This window comes from Nelumbo lutea, chromosome 8 (genome assembly GCF_056320005.1).
Source record: "Nelumbo lutea isolate HS-2025 chromosome 8, American lotus-T2T, whole genome shotgun sequence".
NCBI classification, from domain to species: domain Eukaryota; kingdom Viridiplantae; phylum Streptophyta; class Magnoliopsida; order Proteales; family Nelumbonaceae; genus Nelumbo; species Nelumbo lutea.
Window position 1 is genome coordinate 23,361,630 of NC_142691.1, and position 24,909 is coordinate 23,386,538.

Below are 24,909 nucleotides of genomic sequence, written 5' to 3' on the forward strand. Positions count from 1 at the left end.
TCAGCATCACTATAGAAGCCAACAGGAAGATTCATATACACTTCCTCTTGCAGATCCCCATTTAGAAAAGCATTATTCACATCAAGTTGATACAACGGCCAAGAGTATGTGGCAGCAAGAGAAAGAAGTATCCGAACAAAGGTCATCTTTGCAACTGGAGTAAAGGTCTCTAAGTAATCAATGCCATAGGTCTGTGTGTACCCTTTTGCAACAAGTCTGGCCTTGTACATTTCTATACTTCCATCTGCCTTATATTTTACCGTGTAAACCCATCTGCATCCAACTGTCTCCTTGCACTCTGGTAGATCCACAATGTCCCATGTCTGATTCTTAATCAAAGCTTCCATCTCTTCCTGCATAGTTGTCTTCCACTCAAGTTTGGAGAGAGCCTCACTAACACCCTTGGGTGACACAGAGTCAAGAGAGGAAAGAAAAGCACGGTAGAAAGGAGAAAGTCCACTGTAGGATAAGTACTGTAAAATACAATGAGCAATACACTTTCTCTTCCCTTTTCTAAGAGTAATAGGAAGATTGAGGTGATCTGTAATAGGGTCTGTAGAATTAATGGGAACTGAAACAGTAGCGGGATTAAGAGGAATACCTAAATCCATGTCAGCTGAATTTGGAGTCTCCAAAGAACCAACAGGAAGTGATGTGAGTTCTGCTGTAGTGGAATCAACCTCCCTATGAAGTCTCTATCATGAGTAATGCTGAGAAGAAGGACGCAAAGGAGGTGGTAAGGTAGGTGACACAGGAGGGTCAAGTACAGGAGTAGACACAAGGACTGAAACTGGGAGAGGAATAGACTGCTGACTCACTTCCCCAAAACACTCCCCCTGAGAAGGATTCTTTGAGAAGAAGTATGTGGATTCAAAAAAGGTGATATCCATGGTAACATACCGGCTCCCAAAGATTGGATCATAACAGCAGTATCCTTTTTGATTTTCTGCATATCCAAGGAAGACACACTTCTTTGCCTCGGGATCAAAGCTTCGAGCGGTGGGGACCAAGGATATGTGCGAAACAGACACACCCAAACACCCTGAGAGGAATATGAAACATCTCCCCCTCAGGAAAAAGGAGACTAAATGGGGTGTTGAATCCAAGTATATGAGAGGGCACCCTGTTAATCAGATATACTACTGTGAGAACTGCATCACCCCAAAACCGAACTAGAACTGTAAATGTGATCATCATGCTTCTTGCAATCTCAACAATGTGTCTGCTCTTCCTTTCTGCAACACCATTCTACTATGGATTGTAGGGAAAACTGCTTTGATGGACAACACCATATTCTAACAGATATGAGGCAAGGTGTTTTTCAAAATATTCCATGGCATTGTCTGATCTAAACACCTTTATTCTTGTTCCAAACTGTGTTAACACCATCTGATGAAATTGCCTCACCAAGGATGGTACTTCATTGCGGGATCTCATCAGGTAAATCCAAGAGTATCGTGAGAAATCATCCACAAATAAGAGAAAATATCGATAGCCTCCCATAGAAGGAACATGGTAAGGTCCCCACACATCAGAATGAATAACATCAAAAGAAGAAGAACATCTTTTATTACTGGGTTTAAATGAATGTCTACAATGCTTTCCAAGTTGACAACCTTCACACTCCAGACTTAACAAACTAACAGACTCAAAAAGCTTTGGAAACAAAAGACTCAAAGAAGAAAAAAGTAAATGGCCCAAATGATTATGCCAAAGCATAATTTGACCTAGAGACCCTCACTTACTATCCCTACTGACATGATGACTTTGATGAGGAGGAAGTATATCAAGGAGGTAGATTCCATTCACTTCACGACCACTCCCAATCGTCCTCTTTAAATCCATATCCTACAAAATACAATGACTAGGAGAAAAAATTACTGAGCAATTCAGGTTCTTAATCAAACTACTAATAGATAACAAATTAGTGCTCAATTTAGGAACATGAAGGACAGAGGGAATGGAAATAGAATCACTAATCTTGACAGATCCACTCCCAACAATGGGAACATGGGATCCATCAGCTATGGAGACCCTATCTCTGCCAAAATAGAGCTGGTAAGAAGAAAAAATAGTAGAGTTATGGGTCATGTGCTCTGAGGCTCCAGAATCTATAATCCAAGGAGGTCCCTCCTTACTTGAAGTAGAAACATAATTTGCAGTGACATGTGAACTATCTGTGTGAGCAAAGGAAGTAGAGTGGACTCCACCAGTACCACCTGTACCTTGTTGTCCGCTTGCTGCTAAACTGGAAATGGTTGTATCCCGTTAGTTTAGAAGTTGCCCATACCTCTCAAGTTCGGCCCTTACTGCAACAACTGCAACAGACTCTAGAGCAATTGTAGTAGGAGCCGGAATGTCACCAGTAACTGCCATGTGAGCATTTCCCTTCTTATTTTTCAGTCTATTCGACACAAGATGTGGGTGAAGCTTCCAGCAAGTATCTCTTGTGTATTTAGGGTTCTTACAGTAGTCACAGATCAAATCTCTTTTATCTTCTTTCTTGATTTCACTGCCACCCCGATCTCCACTTTGTTTAGGTTTCACAGTACTCACCATGGCAGACTGATCAAAAACAAGATTTTTCATCATCACATCTCTCCTACTCTCCTCCCCTGACACAAAGGCATATGCCTTGGAGAGGGTAACACTGTCCCTGGAAAGAAAATGTTGTCTTGCAATATCATACTCAGGATTAAGGCCGGCAAGAAATTCAAACACCCTATACTTCTCTAGATGTTTTTGATAGGTAGTTGCATCCTTAGTGGTTTCCCAAGCAAATGTCTCTAAATGGTCAATCTCCTACCACAGGGTTTTAAGGGCTGAAAAATAGGCTGCAACAAGTCCATAAAAAATTTTTATAGACCATATTTCCTGCCTTGTAGAAATAATCTGATTTATCAACTGATAAGCCCTAGCAACATTCTCCCTCAGTGAATAGGTTTCTACAACCCCATCCTATATTTCCTTAACTGTATTTGCCCATAAAAACTTTTTACTTATATGGGGCAACATGGAGTTACACAACCAAGTCATCGCCATATAATTCTCTTGTACCCACTGGGAGTTGCTAGTTTCGGGTTTCACTTCTTCACCAGTGATATACCCTAATTTCCCACGAGCACCAATGGCCATCTTTGCAGATTGTGACCATTCTAAGTAATTTGCACCATCCAACCTAACTGTAGTAATGGTCCCAATCCCGAAAAGGTCTCCAGCACCTCCTTCCACTGGTTCCATTTCACTCTGGGCTTATTTTCAACTCTGTGACCCTCCATGCTTGTCAAAAAGTGTAAAGAAAATAACTGAAATATGCAAGATCAAACGAAACACTTCTGGAACCAACACCTTTCTGGTGTCCTAAACTATCTTCCCACAAAAGATTCCTTTTCTGCAGGACGGGAGAAAAGAGAGAAGAGGCAGCCGCTCTCTCTAGAAGCCTCCAAATCAAGTAGGACTTAAACTGCCTGCCCCCTACAGAAAACTCCAAGGAACCCTAAAAACTTACGGCGCCACTTCCTAGGTCAAAATTGAAGAGTCCAACAAAAACAGGACTCTTCCCCTTTCTCCAATTTTTCCTAATTTTGATAAGAAACCCTAGACCAGCTACAGGGCAAACAGATCCACCAAAAAATCCAAAAACTGGGCTTACCTGAGATCTTCGATCAACCTCTTAAATCACCATGCAGTCGGCCGATCTAGGGCTGCATGAGAAAACAACTCAAGGAACCTTTGGCCTACTCTGATACCAAGTAGAAATCACTGATTGCAGATTTAGTTGAATTCCTTGTGAAGGGAAAGAAGAAGAAGATGAAGATTTCAGCAGTAAAGAAAAAAAGAGGAGAAGAAAAGAGTAGGAAGTCAACCAGGATTCTTAGATTAACCCTAACCGCCAACCCTCATTATAATTTATACTTAACTTAAAGGATGAGATATTACAAGAATGCCCTTAGTAGGGCGGCTACTAAAGTAGCTGAACAGTCACAACTTAAAAACATAAACTAATGGGCCTAAAGCCCAACAACTTCCTAACTAAATAACTTAAAATAAGAATAAAAACAAAAAAGCCCAACTCAACAACCTTAAATGGACAGATTAGTAACTTTATCTTCTCCATCAACTCTGTTAATGGGAAAGAGCCCCCCCCCCCAAAAGTACAGGGTGGTAATCTGTAATTTACCCTTTTTAATAGTGAAGTGGAACAACACAATGACCATCTTACATTTTGTTGAATATATTTCTTGATAATGCTATAATTTTAAACCAGTTAACTTTATTCATAAGAATGCAAACAGCAACATACTGCACAAGAAGAAAGACGCTACTTTTATATTGTTCCCTCTATGTACCATTATTCCTAATGCTGGAAAGAAAATATATTGCCTTGTGGTTTTCATACTCCAACTTTGGATTCTACTAGTAGGCTAAAATATAAGTCTATCAGAAAGGATGAAATCCATATAATGACATCTAGAGAGTTAGAAAAATGACTTCCTCGAAAACACAGCATGGAAATGACAGGACATGAGGGCATCATTAGTGTTACAAATGGATTAGATGCCCAAAGATCTTTGATCGGCATGGAAATGTTGTAGTTAAACAAAAAATAGAAATTGATTTAGAAATATATAAATTAATATTCAGAAGAAAACTACATCAAAATGCAAGACAACACAGCATATATGTAATAAATTGCAAACACTAGAATACAAAATACAAAATACAACCAAAAATGAAATATATAAAAAAGAAAATGGTATGGCACAACAAAACATGCTACATGGCATGTAGGATACGAGGACACGCATGTTACATGCTGTAGATGGTGCATAACCAAAACATGCCACGCATCTATATCATTTGTGACTAGTTTTGCACTGATTTGGATGATGTTGTCAGAATCTAATTCTTATTTGATAATCTGACTTGGTATAATGGGAAAAGATGGATTCACAGTGTTTCGAATGCTGCTACAGTAACCCGAACCAGGAAGTGAAGGAAGAAGAAGAGGAAGAAGAAGAAGGAAATAAGGGTTTGTCGAAATCTGATGGACTACCCATCCAGTCGACCCCCTTAATCTTTATTAGAGTCTAATAATCTTTTACAAAGACTAAATTTCCCATACTTAAGTGTGGGGCAGAGTACTCTAATAAAACTGCCACATAAGCAAACTACTTAACACACATAAGATGACTAAACTACCCCTATTCGGCTCACTTTAACACTCCCCCTCAAGCTGGAGAATATATGTCATATAATCCCAGCTTGTTACATAGGAAGTTCACTTTCCCTGAGCTTAGAGATTTTGTAAACAAATCTGCCCACTGATCATTCGAGCCCACATGTTCTGTATTTATCTCTCCAGCAAGAACCTTCTCCCTCACAAAGTGGCAATCAACCTTTATGTGCTTTGTTCTCTCATGAAAGACAGGGTTGGATGAGATATGGAGTGCAGCTTGATTGTCACTGTACAATCTCATAGGTTTATCCATGTGAAACCCAATTTCTTTTAGGAGATTCCTCAATCACACTAATTCACAAGTAGTGTGAGCCATGGCCCTATACTCGGCTTCAGCACTGCTTCTAGCCACAAGATTTCCTCCAAGAAATGTGCAATAGCCTATAGTAGATCTTCTGTCATTCACTGAGCCTGCCCAGTCTACATTTGTATACCCAACTACTTCAAGTTTTCCTCCTGGTTTATACAATAGCCCACTGCCTGGTGCTCCTTTCAAATACCTTACAATTCTAAGAACTGCATCCCAGTGAGGTATACGAGGGTTCTGCATGAATTGGCTCACCACACTGACTACAAAAGAGATGTCGGGTCTCGTAACAATCAGATAGTTCAGCTTTCCCACTAGTCGTCTATATCTTCCAGGATCTTCAAATACTTCTCCTGTATCACTGCTCAACTTAACATTTGGTTTCATAGGGTTCTCAGCCGGTTTTGCACCTAACAGTCCCGTTTCTTCCAATAGATCAAGAACATATTTCCTTTGGCACAGATTTACTCCTTGTTTTGATCTGGCAACTTCTATTCCCAAGAAATATTTTAATGTTCCAAGGTCTTTTGTTTGAAAATGATTTTGCAGAAATACCTTTAGTTGGTCAATCCCCAATTTATCACTGCCAGTGATGACAATATCATCCACATAGACCACCAATAAGATCTTCCCAGCTTTTGAGTCATAGCTGAACACAAAGTGATCAACCTGGCGTTGCTTCATTCCAAAACTCTTCACCACTTCGCTGAACTTCCCGAACCAAACACGTGGTGATTGCTTCAACCCATAAATTGCCTTCTTCAGTCTGCACACCTTACCATCCTCCCCCTGAGCAACAAACCCAGGTGGTTGCTCCATATATACCTCCTCCACCAGATCACCATGGAGGAAGGCATTTTTTATGCCAAGTTGAAACAGAGGCCAATCATACATAACTGCCAGGGAAATTAGTACACAAATAGAACCAATCTTAGCCACCGAAGAGAATGTCTCCATGTAGTCCACTCCATACAACTGTGAGTAACCTTTAGCAACAAGTCTGGCCTTCAGACGCTCTACACTACCATCTGGCAAGTGTTTCACAATATACACCCATTTACAGCCCATAGCATGCTTACCAGGTGGGAGAGTAGTAAGTTCCCACGTTTGAGTATGTTGAAGAGCAGAAAGTTCCTCCTCCATTGCCCACCGCCACCCAGGTGAACTAAGAGCTTCTTGAACATTGTTAGGTATGGAAATAGAGGAAAAAAGTGAAACAAAGTGGCGATGTGAGGTTGAAAGACGAGATAAAGAAACAAAATTGAAAATGGGATGGAGGGTAGAACTGCGTTTACCTTTTCGTAAGGCAATGGGTAGGTCAAGGTCTGAAGGTTCAACAATAGGAGCCATGAGAGGATCCGCAAATGAGGTAGAAGCTGGAGGAGGAGCCAGTGTCGTTCGACGTGTATACTCTTGTCGGACCAGTGGTCGTCCGGTGGTGATCGACACTGGATGAGGTGATGAGTCGGCTCCAACAACAGCATCTGGAACAGGATCACTGATAGGAAGAGGAATAGAAAGTAAGGGTGGAGACAAGGGAGCTTCAAGACTCGAGAAGAAGTACAGACTCAAAAAAGGTGACATCAGGGCAGACATAGTATTTTCGGGTAATGGGATTATAACATTTGTACCCTTTTTGAATCCGAGAGTAGCCAAGGAAGACACATTTAATTGAGCGTGCATCTAGCTTGTCTATTCCAGGACTTAGATTGTGGACAAAGCACACACAACCAAAAGACACAAGGAGTTAATGGAAATGGAGATGTAGTGGGAAACAAGATAGAGAAGGGGGACCGACCATGAAGAATGAAGGAGGGCATCCAATTAATGAAAAAACATGCAGTGAGTACAGCATCACTCCAAAACCGTTTAGGAACATTCATGTGGTGAAGAATAGACTGAGCAGTTTCAAGGAGCTGACGGTTCTTCCGTTCAGCTACCCCATTTTGTTGAGGGGTGAATGCACATGAGGTCTGATGAATAATGTCATGTTGTTCTAAATACTGTTGAAATGAAGTAAGAAAGTATTCACGACCATTATCTGAACGAAGAACTTTGATTGAAACACCAAATTGTGTGCGTATTTTAGCATGGAATTTTTGAAAAATGGAAAATAATTCACTTCTTTATTTCATTAAGTAAATCCATGTCATTCTTGAACAATCATCGATAAAGGAGACAAAATACTTGTACCCATTATAAGACTCTATTTTGATTGGACCCCAAACATCTGAATGAACCAAAGAAAAAGGACTCAACTTACGACTCTCAACTCTTGGACTGAAGGACACACGGCGATGTTTCCCAAACTGACATGACTCACATTGCAAAACTGACAAATGACTCAATGACGGAACCAATATCTTGAGAGCCTTGAGAGATGGATGTCTCAGTCGCAATGCCATTGTAGAGGAGTAAGTGAAGTCTGAAGAGCAATTGAAGATCCACCACCGTCAAGATAATACAATCCACCAGCTTCATGCCCCCCACCAATCTTCTTCCCCGTCTTGTGATCCTGAAAAACACAAGTGGAAGAAAAGAAGGTAACAGAACAGTTAAGAGCTTTGGTTATTTTACTAACAGACATAAGATTGAATGGAAACTTAGGTACATATAAAACAAATGATAAGGGCACAGAAGCCATGTCAATATTACCAACACCACAGATGGGAGATGAGGACCCATTGGCAAGAGTTCGGTACACTCAAGCCATATGATCTGAGGCTCTATAGTCAATAATCCAGGGAGAGGTTTTAAATGACATGCAAGTAATACTTGAGTGGGCAAGTGTGGCAGTGGTATGCTGTGAAGTAGTTTGAAGGAACCGTTCATACTCATCACGCGGTACACTCACCATCTCCCTCCTAGAAGTAGATGTAGATGTGGAAGGAGTTCGGTCTTCCTGTTTACTGTCACTGATGTCAACTTCACCTGCTACAACATGATTAGCCCATTTGGAGGGAGGGCCATGTAGGTCATAACAGATATTCACTGTGTGTCCTTCCCTACCACAATGAGTACACTTCCTTTCAGAGTTATTCTTCCCTCTGCCACGGCCTCCCCCTGAGTCACGACCACCCCGACCAATCATGGAACTGCCACGGCCACCCCGGGAGGCATGTCCTCCCCCTCTTGTACTGTGTCCACCTCCTCTAGCTGTCACAAGTGCTGATCTATCAGACTGTGTGGGAGTCTCTGTCTGTCCCAAAGAGATTCTGCAAAGCCGTGAGAATACTTCCTCAAGTGTAGGAAGGGTGGAGCTCCCTAATATTTGGGCTCTAACTGGTTCATACTCCGGTTTCAGCCCAACCAAAAATCTTGTAACATCTAGTTGTTCCCTTTGCGGTTGCTGAACTTTAATATCTGGAGTGAGGGGATGATAGACATTGAGTTCATTCCTTATATTCTTCATGCTGGCATAGTACTCTTCTAGTGTTTTGTTTCCTTGCTGCAAATCAAAGTACTCCTGATTGATATACTCCCGTTGTGTTATCTTGTCCAGAATACAACTTCTTAGCATGTTCCCATATATCCTTAGTCGTATCAAGAAACATGAAGTTGGCACTAATTTTTGGTTCCATACTGTTCCATAGCCAAGTCATGATTTGAGCATCTTCTTGTTCCCAATCATCAAACCCTAGGGAGTCAGCCGATGGTTTCTCATCCTTTATGTGATTCACTTTCCTCTTTGCCTTGAGGAAAACTTCCACAGATTTAGCCCATGGAACATAGTTCTCCCCATTCAGTTTAATTGAGGTCATCTGTACACATAGGTAGTCAGGGGAAACCACCACACTAGGTTTCTGATCATTACACCCATCTCCTATTGCTGCCATGGTACCTTTCACAGTTGCCTCTAACCTGAATTCTCAGCAACAAGCTGACTGCTGTTATCCAAAAATTGATGTTCCAGCACTTATAGCAACCCCTAAACACAACAGTGGATACACACGCCTTGTTCTTACTCACACTACTGCTGATTTCACAACACCACGAACCACATAAGAATCAATTTAACACTTCAGTAATCACATGTAAGCCCTCTTACAACCACTCAATAAGGATTGTGCCACACAACCACCACAACATAGTCAAACCTGTTACACCCAGTTCAGACTAGTTTAACACTTTTAAGAGGGCCAAAACACAGCCACAAAAGTTCGGCTAGGTCACAGCATTACACCTTACAACACTTGGCCACTTAGAGCAGCCCTAACACCACTAAACAACTTACAGCAGCCCCTACACCATTCGGCTACTGTACACACAGCCCGTTCTAGGGAAACAGTAAACCTAGTTCTCTAGGTTCTGATCAGTACTAACAGCCTCTTGAAGGGTTTCTACCCAGAAATACCAGCAACACAAGAAGAAGAGATAACCGACCTTCCTTTGAGAGTCTCAACCAACCATTCACTGCTGAAGTCACTTTTCTTGATGAAGAAGAATATGCGCAGCAGAGAGAGACAAGCTGTGAGATTTCAGACCTAGGGCGAACTAGTTTTCTCCATTGACTGACCAGAAACGCAGGGAAGGAGAGCCACGAACACTGCTGAGGTGCTTTACCAACTGAAGTAGGTCAGGAACATGGCTCTAATACCATGTTTCGAATGCTGCTACAGTAACCCGAACCAGGAAGTCAAGGAAGAAGAAGAGGAAGAAGAAGGAAATAAGGGTCTGTCGAAATCTGATGGACTACCCATCCAGTCGACCCCCTTAATCTTTATTAGAGTCTAATAATCTTTTACAAAGACTAAATTGCCCATACTTAAGTGTGGGGCAGAGTACTCTAATAAAACTGCCACATAAGCAAACTACTTAACACACATAAGATGACTAAACTACCCCTATTCGGCTCACTTTAACACAGAAACATTTAAAATGAGAAAAGAGAATGGATTCCTCCAGTAGCCCTTGTAGGCTATGCCATCTAATGTCAGGTTTTCCTATTCTTTTGCTTGGATCATATTATACACAAATATTGACCTGATCCCTACAACTAAAACAAAATGTGAAAATCCATACCTTTATTAGCTCACCTTCACAATAACCATCAAATTCTGCTCTGCAGAACAGGTAGAAAGCATAAAAGACAGAGTAAGACATTCACAACACCGGAAGAAAAAGATAAAATCACATAACAAAAAGGTTGACAGTGTTTCATACGCAGAAAGTTCTTTTTGTACACGCACTGCTTCAACTTGTACAACCATCTGAGCCTTCTTAACAGTTTCGTATAGATTTTGCATGTTTCCTAAAATTCCTGCCTACAATCAAATAACAGAAGTTCAATTTCCAAAGAAGACTACAAACCAAGAGATTCTTTGTTGTTTTTCCAGTTCAAACAAAATAGGCAAAGATCATAATATAATTTTTTTCTCAAAGATGCAACATAATAATTAAAAGCAGCTGATCGAAACACAACTGATAACAAAGTTCAGAACTTCGGGTTAGTAAGCGAATTGAAGAAAAAGAAAAGAAAAGACAGATAAATATTAATCAAATGACAACCATACTGGACAAAATATTATTTGGAAAATGGGATATATTATATGATTGTTGTCCACTAAAAGATCTTAAAAAGAATATCTAGAAACAGTAGTAATTTAAAAACCAGTATGCAGCCCTATAGATGCAGACACAACATTCACATCCATAAGGATGCTCATAAACAGCACAATGCAGTTAAATCATCACCCAAGCAATTGTTACAGCCTATAGGAAGATTTGCTTAGCCATGATCCCTTCAAATTACATTAGTTCTAGGCAGCTGATGACTATTATGCATATATCCTAAAGAATATTATGTAAATACCTCCTGTAGGTATAGTATTTAATTGCAATAAAATATAATTTCATATAATTGAAATGAATTAGTATTTGCCAAAGGAAATCATGAAAAGAGCTCCAGGTGCAACTTGTGGATTGGGTGCACAAATACAGCCATGTAAATGTCATACCTATATGGACAGTGACAGAAATTACAATCATCATATTGAGACCATTTTAGTTCTTTAATTGAAATGAAGGAAGGAGAATATGGTGAACTATATGATCTTAGCCCCTTTTTTCTTTCCAAACTTTCTTCTTGTCTTCTTAGACCTGTGGTCTAAGTTTCTTCACTATTCATTCATGATTTTTTTTTTATTTTTCTAAATATAAAAAGACTTGAAATTTGTATAGAATTGAAGAGGGGCGGGCAGTCCTAGATGGGGTGGAGGTAAAGGAAGAGTTCAAGGATGGGGGGCAAGGTAAAGGAAGAGTTCACATTGGAAGGGCTTACAGAAAGGGACAGGAGGGAAGAACATGAAGAGGAAACAAAAAGTAGATAAGGAAGTTGTGCTGCGTCAATAGGAAAGTTACAAGGCTAGCTGCAGGGTAGGGGTATCAGGTAACTAGATAGAAATATAAGGAGCATGATGAGAGGAAATAAGGGGAAAACAAGGATACAAAATCTTTATCTAAAGCTCTAAACAAGGTTTCTATTGTGGAATTAAGATTGATGATCAGGAGACACCCTAAACTAATCATTTCCAATACCTTGGATCAATCATCAACAATGAAGTAGAAATTAAAGACAAGGTTGCCTATAGAACTAGAGAGGTGCACTTGTGCATCTGATTTGCTGTGTAACTAGGATATACCAATAACACTAAAAGAATAATTTTAAAAGAAAACTATAAGATCAGCATTATTAGATGGGACAGGGTGTTGTGCAATCAAGAAACATGTTAAAAAATGAGTGTATCTATGATGATGATGCTGAGATGGAATGCAAAGAAATAGAAAGGACAGAATTGGAAATAAACACATTAGAATTCTCATAGGAATAACCTGACTGGTGACAAGATGAGAGAAAGTCAACGGAGATGGTTTGGTCAAGTGCACAGATGACAAATGGCTGCATCAATGATGGGTGACTGTAAAAGAGTAAGGGTAAGACCAAAGAAGTCATGGGCTCGAGTAGTGAGAAATGATCTAAGAACTTCAAATTTGAAAGAAAAAAATGGTTATTGATAAGTAACAATTGTGAGAAGATTTGTGTAGCCAACCCAAATAGTTGGGATTAAGGTTGACGAATTGTTAAAATCTCCTTGCTAGAGATCTCCCATCATTTGTGGTGAAGTAAAATTAAAGTAGGTACTTTGATAATATAAGAATCTGGTACTGAATTTATGCCCATAGTTCTAAGGGATAAAGCATGGGGATTGAATATATGAAATGCAAGGCTGGACTTTCAACCAGTAGGGACTGTAGGTTGGTGTTCTTTTGGGATCCAAGGGTGGTGTGACCCCACAACCTTCAATCCCTCCATACTTGTTGGGGGATTGGAAGGAAAAGATTGGAGAAGTTTGCCAGAAAGGAAAGTCACTTTGGATGGTTAGGCACAAATATGAGTCCCTTGGTTCTTTGGTGGAAAGACTTCCTTTCAGAGGACCATTTAGGAAACTTGAAAGCCATGAAGGATATTGCATAAACTTGTCATATATAGGAACTTGTAACTTTTTGTTTGAGGATCTTTTATATGCAGTTGTATTCCCAACAGTATATAGCTCAATGTGGTTATCCGTAGAAAATATTTTGGGAAGAATTCACATCTTATCTTGGCGCTTCTTGATGATACCATAATTATAAACCCTGACCAGTCCAATACACTGATTTAGATTATGGATGTTATGATGGATTTTATTTAGGTTAAACCCTGACTATTGTTATTTAGGTTAAACCTAGAACAAATTAGGTGGCATGATTTATTCTATTTGGGTTATTCTATAATAAAGATTCACGGTAACTCTCCAGTTTAGTGTGGTGGTTGAGAGATGGAGGGGTCCATGGTTATATTGACATTGTTTTTAAGAGGCTAAATCTTTAGTAGCTAGGAGTTTAGATCAACTCAGGCTAGAGAGTTTTGCTTTTCCATGGGTGTATGGGGAACCGGGAAGTTGCTGGGAAGCAGCTTGGTGTAAGACTGATATGACCCAAGGATGAGCCTAGGAAGATAAAGATAGCTAAGAAGGTTTTAAAGAGTGATTTAGGATTAAAGGCAAGGGCTAATAATAGTTATAAGGGTTCCAGGTCAAACAGTTGAAAACTGCAAATTCTCTTCAACACCATGACAAAATAGAAAATTCAAAAACTAAGTTTAGGATTAGGGCTGTCAATGATCTCGGTCAACCTGACAAGCTTAAACAGATTCAACCATATTTTATAAGGTCTTGGGTTGTATTTTGATTCCAAATCATAATAGGGTCAGTATTGTTTTTACTTGTTCCAGACTGATTAAGACCTGGACCATTTTTTATTGGAAACAGTAACTTTCATTAATGCAGATTAGGAATACACCAGTCCAGCCTCAAGTAATAGGGAAGATGACCTCCCAAAAGCTAAGACCTGAACCAATTATGTAAAATACACATGTACTTGCTGGCAAGAAATGGGGTAGGTAGAGATAGTTTAGACTGGGGATGCCCAGGGATGGGCTGTAATTTTTAAGAAATTTATGCTTTTCTCGGTTTTTGCTTGTGTTTGCACTTAAGTGGCTGAAGCAGTTGTACTTTTGCTCATTGTCTTGAGCTCTTCTCATGTATCCTTGTCTCATTTATATCTGTTTATTATTGTTTGATTGCAATATTTTCATATAAGATGACTAGAAATATCATTCTACAGAGGATATAAAGCATATCTAGAGAAGAGAGAGAGAGCATGAGAATTAGTGGTTTTGTTGTCAAATGTAGGGATGCCAACGGATTGGGTTTAGCATGAGTCCACCCCAATGTGAACCTGGCTCAAAACCCAAAAGGATTGGGTCAGGTGCAGGCCTCTTGCATATAATCAGATCTTATTGGATCAAACCTGATAAGCCTAATTGATAGGGATGGTTTTGGATCCATTACTTACAAACCCTATAGGGCCTAGGTTAGAACTAGAGTTGGGTGTTTTCTTATCAGTTGAAGAATTGAGATAGGGTTTACTTGAACCAGCCCAAACCTGATCCATTGATAGCCTTATACAGGGATGCAACATTTTTATGAAACTTTATAGAGCTGTTTATGATGACTGTACAGGGTAGTTTAATTTAAGGCATTTTAAGCAAGTTTTTCACAAAAAAAGGTGAAAAAAAATCTTCATGAGAAATTACTAAAATTCCAGAAACTAGGGTTTTAAATAGAGATTTGGCATGAAAGTTTATAGGATGAAAGGTAATGAAATTTATGGGGGAGACAAAATATTAGGGCATTGGAAACGACTTGGACAAAAACACAAAAATGGCTAAAAGAAAACTATGTTTTTTATGTAAAATGATGAAAATCGTATCTGGATTAAATTCGGTTCTTTAAAGATGTTAAATAAACTTGAAAGGTGCCAACCAGCGGGTTGGTAAGGTCTCCTGCTGGTCATAGCGGAGACTTAGGATCGAATCCCACCTGCACCTGGGTTGGGGGATGGGCTACCCCCCATTGTGTAGCCCTTCAAAAGAAATAAAAAAAAAGTGATGTTAAATAAACTCATTTTGGGAAATAACTGTAAGCCGATAGGATGAAGATGGTCTATTGGTCTTCAAGTTGGGAGATGAAGATGCCTAAGGGTGAGAAGAGCTAAGGGTAAGGAACTAAACAAAGGTTAGGTTGCTAAGAAGACTATGGTAAAAATGGCTAAGGGGAAGATCCCCTCTTCAGGGCCATGGTTACCTATTTATAGAATTAGGGAACTGAGCGACGTGCATGGAGTGCATATTCTAGAATCTTCTTTGTCTTTAACGAACATATGGGAAGCAGATCCCACATTTCTCTCCGTGATATGGCACTTACCTCGTGTTCCCAGTCAATGCCTTGCTCTCAAATCCTTAAAATATATGTCCATTCGCTCACAATAACTAAAGATAAAGGAAAAAGAAGAAAGAGGAAACATGAACCATAAAAGAATTAAAATTATAGAACTGCCACTATTTGCTTTAATCAAAGTTTCTCAGTAACTCCTAAACTATATATATGATGATCTGAAACTTTAAACATAAACCAACTACAACTAGAAAGATCAGACCTTATGGTCAAACCCCACAAAGAATTTGTAAAATGAAAAAACAAAACTGGTGTTAAATTTAGTTCAAATAGCCATACTATCACAGTGATAATATCAGGACCTTTTAAAGCCTTCTTCCTTCTAGATAGGTCTTCAGGGTTGCTGATTGATCAATATCACAGCCTTGGGATTTTTTCATCTACTTTGCTATTGTTTCTATCTTTTGTACTATTTCATGGTGATTTTTTAATAAGTACTTTTTAATCTTGTTACCAATAAAAAGAAAATCCGGTTTGTATTGCTCATTATTGAATTAGATATCTAAGCCTACTAGATTAATCAAGATAGTGCATCCAGAAATACAAATTGTTGTGATACGTAACTGTTTAATATTAAAAATATTGGGGAGTCTATGAGTCAGTTGACTTTCCTAATAATTTGAAATTGAAATAGTTCAAATTTTCAAATTAGGTGGTTATTGAAGGGAGTTAAATAACCAATCCCGCATATGAAGAGAGGGGAAGTTATTTTAACTCCTCTTCTCATAACTGACTGCCACCTATATATACTAACTACCCTGGTCTATATAAAGAGGGAAGAAGAAAAAAGGGGGAAAGAGAGGGAGAGAAAATTGAAGCTGTCGAAGAAAGGAGAAAAGATGATAAAGATAATTCTGCTATTAGGAGAAAAAGTACAGGTAGTACAGGTAATGCATATCCCCTTTTGTTTCTTCCCTTCTATCTTGTCCACACATCTTATTCTTGGACATTTTTTCCATGCTCTGCTCTTTACAAAACTCTCAAAGAGTCAAAGGGCCTGGGGACTCTTGTCTTGTTTTAAGGCATACATGTATTTTTTTTTTTTTTTTTACTTCTTTCTCTCTAGAGCTCTGTTATGATTCTAAGAGAGTTTCTAACCCCTTTGTGTTATATGCCATGTAAAAAAGAGGTTATTTGTGATAAGGACTAAAGCTTTAACTCCCTGAGATTAGGATTACGTTTGGTGAATCTTATCCACCCTTCTATTTAATCCTATCTCATATATATATTAAAGTTAAGGTAATTTTATTAAGAAAAGAGAGTAGGATACAAATTGGCCCCCGAAAAAGAAAGGCAGGCCCAAAAACCAGATAAAATTACAACTCAAGAAGATTTCTGGAGTTCAGCTGGGCTCCAATCTCCCTGGTTTGGAAACCTTTTACAGATGCAGTCCAAGAAACCACTTTTCCAAAAGAATTGGAAATGAGCCTGTCTACTCCTTTGGCCTTGTTATGGAACACTATTATTTCTCTCTGCCCGGATGGTGCTGATCACTGCTGCAGGAATTGATCTCCAAACACTTTTGGCCAACTTGGAAAGCCTTAAACAGTCCTAGCACCATATCAGATCCAACACAGACTTTGGCATGGCCCAGGGTACACCTACAGAGGAAAGATAGTGGTTCCATAAAGACATCAAAACAGAACAGTGGAGGAACAAATGACTGTTGTCCTCTTCCTGCTGACCACATAACACACAACTCAAGTCTTGAATCTGCACTCCTCTCCTCAACAGACTCTTCTTAGTGAGGCACCTATCCAGGGCAGCAGCCCAAACAAGAGCATTTACTTTGGTAGGGGCTGTCGCATTCCAAACAGTAGCGGCTGGAAAGTAAGGTCTGTCACTTCCAAAAATCTGGCAAAGGACCTCACAGAAAACAATCTGTCTGCACCCCACCTGTCATCTTCCAACAGGATTATGGATTGATTGGATAACAGCTCAAACAACTCCCTCACTTGATTAATTTCCCAATCCTGGAAGTTTCTTCTAAATGAGGGGCTCCAAATGATAGAATTGTTTGAGACTTCTTAACACTCAGCCACCAGAGAACCCTGATTATCAGCCAGGAGAAACAACTGAGGAAATAGCTGTGCCAAAGACCTTTCTGCACACCATTTGTCTTTCCAGAATTTTAAATGCAGACCATTTCCCACCTTCTGAACCAGACTCCCATTCTGCAAGGGGTACAAATCCATGATCTTCTTCCAAAGGGAGCACCCTAGGGAGTTAACACTAGATCTGGTTATCCAGTCACCTCTGTCTGTGTCATATTTAGCTGCTACCAGTCTCCTTCACCCGCTCCCCCTCTCTGTCCCAAACCTCCAGGTCCATTTTCCAAGGAGGGCTTCAATAAGTATCTTCAGTTTTCTAATCCCCAGACCCCCTTTTCCTTTGGGAGAACAAATTTGGTCCCAATTGACCAGGTATATTCTTTTTTCCTCGTCCCAACATTTCCATAAGAAATCTCTCTGGATTCTTTCCACCCTTTGGGCCACTTTTGTTGGAATAGGGAACAGAAAGAAAATAAGAGGGCAGATTTGAGAGGGAGCTTTTGAGGAGAGCAAGCCTGCCTACAAAAGTTAAATAAATGGATTTCCAAGAAGCTAATTTTTTTTCCATCCTTTCAACCACTGGATCCCAAATAAAAAAGAAGTAAACTTGGCTCCTAGAGGCAAGCCAAGGTATATGGTAGGCAGAAAACCAATTTGACAGGCCAGGACCTCATCTAGAGAATCAAGGTCCTCAATCCGGCCCATTGGAATTAGTCTACTCTTAGACCAATTTACTCTTAGCCCTGTTACCACTTTAAACCAGCTTAGGACCCCTAACAGAATTTCAAGTTGATCTACTTCTGCATCATTGAAGCAGAGTGTGTCATCTGCAAACTGGAATAGCTGGACTTTCTCCCCCCACCTGGACATGCTTCAAAACCTTTCCACAAACCCAAGCCACCTACTTTGTTCACAGAAGTAGTTAAAATCTCCATTACACAAATGAACAGAAGTGGGGAAAGGGGATCCCCTTGTCTAAGGCCTCTGGTACTTTTGAAGAATCCTGCTGACTGACCATTCACTAAGACTAAAATTTTGGAGAGGTAATGCCTACCTTCACCCAGTTTCTCCATTTCTGACCAAAATTCATGCTCTCCTAAACAAAGTCCAAACACTTCCAATTTACATGGTCATAGGCTTTCTCCAAGTCTAGCTTACATAACAACCCTGGCCTGCCCTTCCTCTTCCTTGAATCTATCAGTTCGTTAGCCACCAGAACATTGTCTAGCATTTGCCTGTCAGGCACAAAAGCAAACTGATGTTTTGAAATTACTGAATCAAAAACTTTCTTTAAGTCTTTCAGCTAGGACCTTGGCCAAGATCTGAAAGCAACTGTTCAATAAACTAATTGGCTGAAAGCCCTTGACATTTGTTGCACCCTCTAACTATGGTATTAGAGAGATGAAGGTTGCATTCAGACTTCTCTCCAGAGCAACATTGTGATGAAAGTCCTGAAAAACCTTCATCAAATCATCCTTCACCACCTCCCATCATTTCTTGTAGAATAAGTTAGTTAAACCATCCGACCTTGGTGATTTATCTATTTTCATATTTTCAATCACTTGCCACACTTCCTCCTCTGACAAAGGAGCTTCTAGCTCCCTTTGTTGCTCCTCTAAAAGCCTTTTGAAAGCCAGATTGACTGGGAGGGGTCTTCTTTTCTAGTTTTCTTTGAACAAATCTGAAAAATACCTTGTGGCAATGTTTTTCATGTCTGTTCAAGTTTCTCCCACCTCACCATCTAATTCCAACCTCTCCAGCTGATTGAACCTTTGCCTTGTGTTTTCCATCTTGTGGAAGAAACTAGAATTTGTCTCCTGCTTTGAACCATTTAACTTTAGCTCTTTGTCTCCATTTCAGCTTATCTTCATAGGCTAGTCTGTCTAACTTCAGTTTAGCTTCTGCCCTCTTTGTTTTACCCACTTCTGACAAAGGACCCCACTCTTCAGCCAAATCCACTTCCTTGATAGCTTCTAGACACAACCTCTTTTCAATCTCCACACCACCTTTGGATTCCTGTTTCCAGAGTTTCAGATAATCCTTAATGAGGCTGATATTTTTTTTTTTTTTTTTTGCAAAAATGAAAGAGCTTGTTCCTTCAAGTTGAACTTCTGACCACTTGGAAGAAAGTAGATAGATCAGCCCCTCTTCTTCAAACCATGCATTTTCAAACTTGAAAGGAACTTTCCTTGTCCTCTGAATTCCACACACAAGCTGAATAGCAGAGTGATCAGAAACCGGCCTAGGGAGAGCAACCTGTTTTAGAGTTTTAAAAGAATCCTCTCATCCAGGAAAGACCAAGAATCTGTCCAACTTTTCCAGAACTGGACTCTCCTGATTGTTTATTGGGCCCCTACAAGTGGGAGATCAAGGAGCTCAAATTGATTGACAAAATCTGCAAATCTCATCATGTCCCTTGATCTACGAGTTCCTCCCTTCTTATCCTCCAAAAATCTTACAACATTAAAGTCCCCTCCAATCACCCACGGTAAAGCGGTCCCACCTCTAGCTGCCGCCAAGTCCTCCCACAATCTCTCTTTCTCTGAGTTTATAGTTGGACCATAGACATTTGTAAACTAACCCTGAAGGCCCCCTCAAACTCCAAAATCACTGAGATTGAGAAATCCCCAGCCTGAGAAGAGACCAGTTTGCATTTTGAAGAATTCCAGAGAATTAATAGACCCCTTGCTGTCCCTCTGGCTGATTTAGTCGCCCACCTCACTTGGCCTTGACCCCAAACACATCTGATTAGACCGGCATCTACCTCCTCCAGTTTTGTTGCATGAAAGGACACTATATCTGACTCCCACCTTCTAAGAAAATTGTAGATCACCAACCTTTTCCTGCCTGACCAGACTCCTAACATTCCACGAAAGTACTTTCAGATCCATCTGAAAACAAAATGGAAAAACCCCAGCCCCTGAACCTTACAGATTTTTCCCCCTCCACCCCTAGATGACCCCTCCCCCTTCCCTGCTTTATCATTTAAACTCCAGGGAAGCCACAACATTTCTCTGTTTTTCTTCCCTCCCTGATTCCCTTTCTCTCCTTTTGATTTTTCCTTCTCTTCTAGCCATCTTTTCTCCATATTTTCCAAATATCTTATTGTTTCTTCTTCCAAGCCTACAATTGAGACTCCCAGGAATTTTCCTAAGCCTACCAGCTTCAAGTTTACCGAATAAAATAAATTTTAATCATACTGATTTAGTGGGTCCCATCCACTGTCAAAAACAAACTTCAATGATCTAATCAGTGGGGCCCACTGTTAAAACAATCTTTAACACTCCTGATTTGTAACCCATATTCTAATGATCTGATCAGTTGGCCATACCCACTGTTAAACCAAAATCTACCTTATAGTGGGTCCCATCCACTATCAAAAACAGAATTCAATGATCTAATCAGCGGGGCCTACTATTAAAACAAACTTTAACACTCCTGATTTGTAACCCATATTCTAATGGTTGGATCAGTGGACCATACACACTGTTAAACCAAAATTTACCCTATAGTGGGTCCCATCCACTGTCAAAAATATAATTCAATGATCTAATCAATGGGGCCCACTGATAAAATAAATTGTAACACCCCTGATTTGTAACCCATATTCTAATGCTCTGATTAGTGGGCAATACCCACTGTTAAACAAAGGTTTAAACCTATAGTGGGTCCCATCCACTGTCAAAGATTGTGAGATCCATTCACTATTGTAGCAAGCCCATGATTAAGTGCTGGCCTATTTACAGCATCATTGTTGGGCCCATTAATCACTTGAGAGCCCAATTGAATGGGTCTGTTCATAATTAATAGACTTGTTTATTATGATTCGGCCTGCCCTTGAGTTCTGTTAGTCTAATAACAGCCAAGAAGAAAGAAGAAGAAGAAAGAAGAAAGAAAGAGAGAGAGAGAGAGAAAGGAGGAGAAAAGGAGAAAAGGAGAAAAGGAGAAAAGAAAAGTCCGGTTCAAGTGAGAGAAAAAATTACCTCTCCCATTCGGCCAATTATGTTTTATATTACTAACATAATGGAAAAGACACATGTACCCCTACTTAAGTGAGGGACACTAGTTATAACATAATATTACACATCAGCAACCTCAACATAAGTATAAAGACAGAAATACCCCTACATACTCGACACTAACACCCCCTCAAGCTGATGAGTATATATCATATAATCCCAGCTTGTTACATATGTAGTCCACTCTTCCCCAACTCAACCCTTTAGTAAATAAGTTTGCCAACTGGTTTCCTGTGTTAACATATGTAGTGTCTATCACTCCACTCAGCACCTTCTCTCTCACAAAGTGATAGTCAACCTCTATGTGCTTGGTTCTTTCATGAAACACCGAATTATAAGAAATATGAACTACAGCCTGATTGTCACAATAGAGCTTCATTGGAGTGTTAACATTGTATTCTATCTCTTGTAGAAGGTTCCTTAGCCTCTTTTCATTGGCTCACGTTTCACAAGGCATATTTATCATGAAAGACTTTAACAACATTAAAGATTTCATTGTGACATGTTGCTTTATCATTGGTCCATTTATGTTTGAGTTATGATTCAGCAATTTTCATATAATGCACACAAATTTTACCTAATGTTTTTTGTTTTATCATGTTTGGATTGTTAACAAACAATACAAGTTTCTCTTGCATAAATGAATGTGCTTATGTGTATTTGAGAGAGAGAGAAAGAGGATGAAAGAAAGGGTTTAAGATGTAGTATTTATTGAAATGAATAAATGTGTCAAGACTTTATATTTGTTAATGAAAGAAATATGAATTAGAACGGAAGGTCTCCATATAATCATGAAAGTAATATCATATTAATTTTAAGAGATGAAATCATTCCAAATTCTATTGAACATTCCATCGAGACAAGAAGGTATCTGAGCTCACCTTTGATGGAGTGTCTTCATTCTTCTCATTATTTTCCTTTTTTCCACCAAATAAACTATAAACATGTATAGATTTCTGTGTATGCCCAGATCTCCTTCTAGGCCAAGACAAACTTGGTAGACCAACTGGAATTGTGCTTGACTTTAGCTTGTTGCCTGGAAATCAGCACAAGAAGATAAATTGCAATAAAAACTGAAAAAAGGTCAGATAGATGCATAAAACCCATAATAAGACCTTTTTGAACTAAGTCAGAAGCCAACAACCAACTGGAAAAAATAACATGCTCAGCTCAACTAAATTAATCCTTGTCTAATTATATGAGGTTGGTTAACTGGAGAAAATTCCATGTCATAAAGATTCTATCTTCCTTTCTTTTGCTGCATGACATGAAGAAAGGACAACTCATTTCATATTGCAATAGCTTAGTTCACATGCAGTTTCTTTACATCACTATAGTTTCACTGGACATCATAACCAATGTTTGTAATATCAATTTTGGAGGAAAAAAAAAACTTTGAACCTTCAAAAATAAGAAATTTTACAGGAAACTTTGCAAAAATTATTGAATGGCATAAACTTGTTCAGTTTGATGAAACAATGAAGAGAATTAATTTCTTGCAGTAAGACTATAAGCTTTTAACATACACAGTTAATACCAATATATATATATATATATATATATATATATGATACTATGAAAAACAACCATATAAAACAAGTATCACAAGATTAAGGAACAAATTACTTATTATACAGGTGGGATTCATCACATGTAAAATAATAATCATGTAAATGTGCTTTTGGTCAGCATATCTCTAGTTCCCACTTCCCACCAAAGTATGGTAAGCTAATAATGTAAATTGGGAAGCTGTAGCAAGAAGTTCTGTTAGGAAGGATAAACCAATTGCAATCTGGACTCCCCCGGGAGATGGTTTTATTAAATTAAATTTTGATGGAAGCTGTTTTGAAAATCAAGGGCTGGATGGTATTGGAGGAGTCTTTAAAAATTCTGGTGGGCACATTCTTGCTGTCTTTTCAGGCCCTGTTGGAGAAGGGGATTCAGTGATTGCTGAACTCAAAGCAGACTTGTGAGGAGTACAAATTGCTAGATACTTGAACTTTGGCAGGTTGGTAATTGAGGGTGATTCTAAGCTGGTACTAGGTGGCTGAATTTACCAGAAACAGTGGTCTGAAAATATAGGGATTCTATGAAAATATTTAAATGGCTAGTTAGAGATATGACAATTATTATTCAATGGGAAAGGAGGTCAGCAAAAGGGTTAGCTGATTATTTTTTACAAAACAGAGGGTGTATAAGTCTGAATTGTTTGTGGCTCAAGTGTAATTTTGATTATGTAATGGGGGCTGCACCTCACGACTCTGCTTGAAAGTTGTCACTGAAACTTCTTTTTTGCTCTTAATAAAATCTTTCATGACTTGCCAAAAAAATGTAAATCCTGAGATTTTGAAAGATTCCAAATAGCTTAGCAATTTATTTAGTTATAAAAGTTATAAAAGTTCCACTGTACATATTTTGGAACCCCCTAAAATGGGAAATTTCATGGGTAATATTGGCATATTCTGGGGATATTGCAAACCTTGGAGGATGCCTACCTTCTGTATTCTATCATAAACCAATGAGGATATTTCTAGGATTCTGTATAACATTAAAAGGGTTAAATTCTACCTGCATATGCCCACACACAGCAGCAGCTTTATAGGTGAAAGCTACACAAAGAATGCAGTTATCTGGGTATAACAAAATAAAACAGACCTACCAAAATAAAAAGAAGAAGAGTAGAGCCTTTTAATTCCATGTCTACAAGAGACGAATATGAAGCATATTATGATCCATGCCACCACAGCCAATGCTGCTTTAAATAAAACTTGATCTTCCTCTGCAGAAGTCCTAGATGAGAAACTGCCAAACCACTTCTCTTTTATAATTATAGTACATTGCATTAAGTATTTAAAAGAGGCCCTAGTCCTGTATAAATGGACTTTACATGGCTAATGAGTAAGCAATCATATAAAAAGCTATCATGTATAGTCCTCTTTATATCAAAAGAAGCGTTTAAAAATTGAAATGATTGAATCTCACTGTCCACAAAAGTGCTCATATCTCAGACCATGGAAGTCATTTAAGGTGGACACAGAAAAATATTAATTGACATCTGATCTTCACAATCAGCACCAGTATTAAGCAGGATACTCTGTTAATCACATGGCGATTGTGCTCCTTTGAAGGTCCCAGCAAATATAAAATGGTGCAAGGTTCCATAGAATTCAACCTCTAACAATAAACCCCCTTGTGGACCATGAGAAGATCAAGGCAGGAAAATCTTCAAAAATGAACAAGCACGACTTAAAAGGAACAATGAGATATGACTAGACCTTATATGGCATGGGATAAAGGATAAAAAGTGAGAAACTGATACATCTATCCTTCTACACAGTATGTACCTGTTCAAATCTTGTGATATCATGTGATTGATTGTTCAAATCTTGTCAAAACTGCAGTCCACATGAAGAATGAGCCACCAAATTCCCCACCAAGGAAAAGACACATCAGGGGA

At 39.1% G+C, this 24,909-nt stretch overlaps 1 protein-coding gene across 1 annotated transcript in view; it reads right to left on the reverse strand.

Moving 5' to 3' along the window:
* Positions 1 to 24,909, reverse strand: part of LOC148843351 (nucleoid-associated protein At4g30620, chloroplastic-like) — a 39,447-nt gene that overhangs the window by 12,319 nt on the left and 2,219 nt on the right. Inside the window, exons 2-4 of the mRNA XM_088958170.1 lie at positions 22,334 to 22,488; positions 10,710 to 10,810; positions 10,569 to 10,608 (exon numbers count right to left, since the gene is read on the reverse strand). Of these exons, the coding sequence (XP_088814296.1) occupies positions 10,569 to 10,608; positions 10,710 to 10,810; positions 22,334 to 22,488 (296 nt within the window). The remainder of the gene's footprint in view (positions 1 to 10,568; positions 10,609 to 10,709; positions 10,811 to 22,333; positions 22,489 to 24,909) is intronic.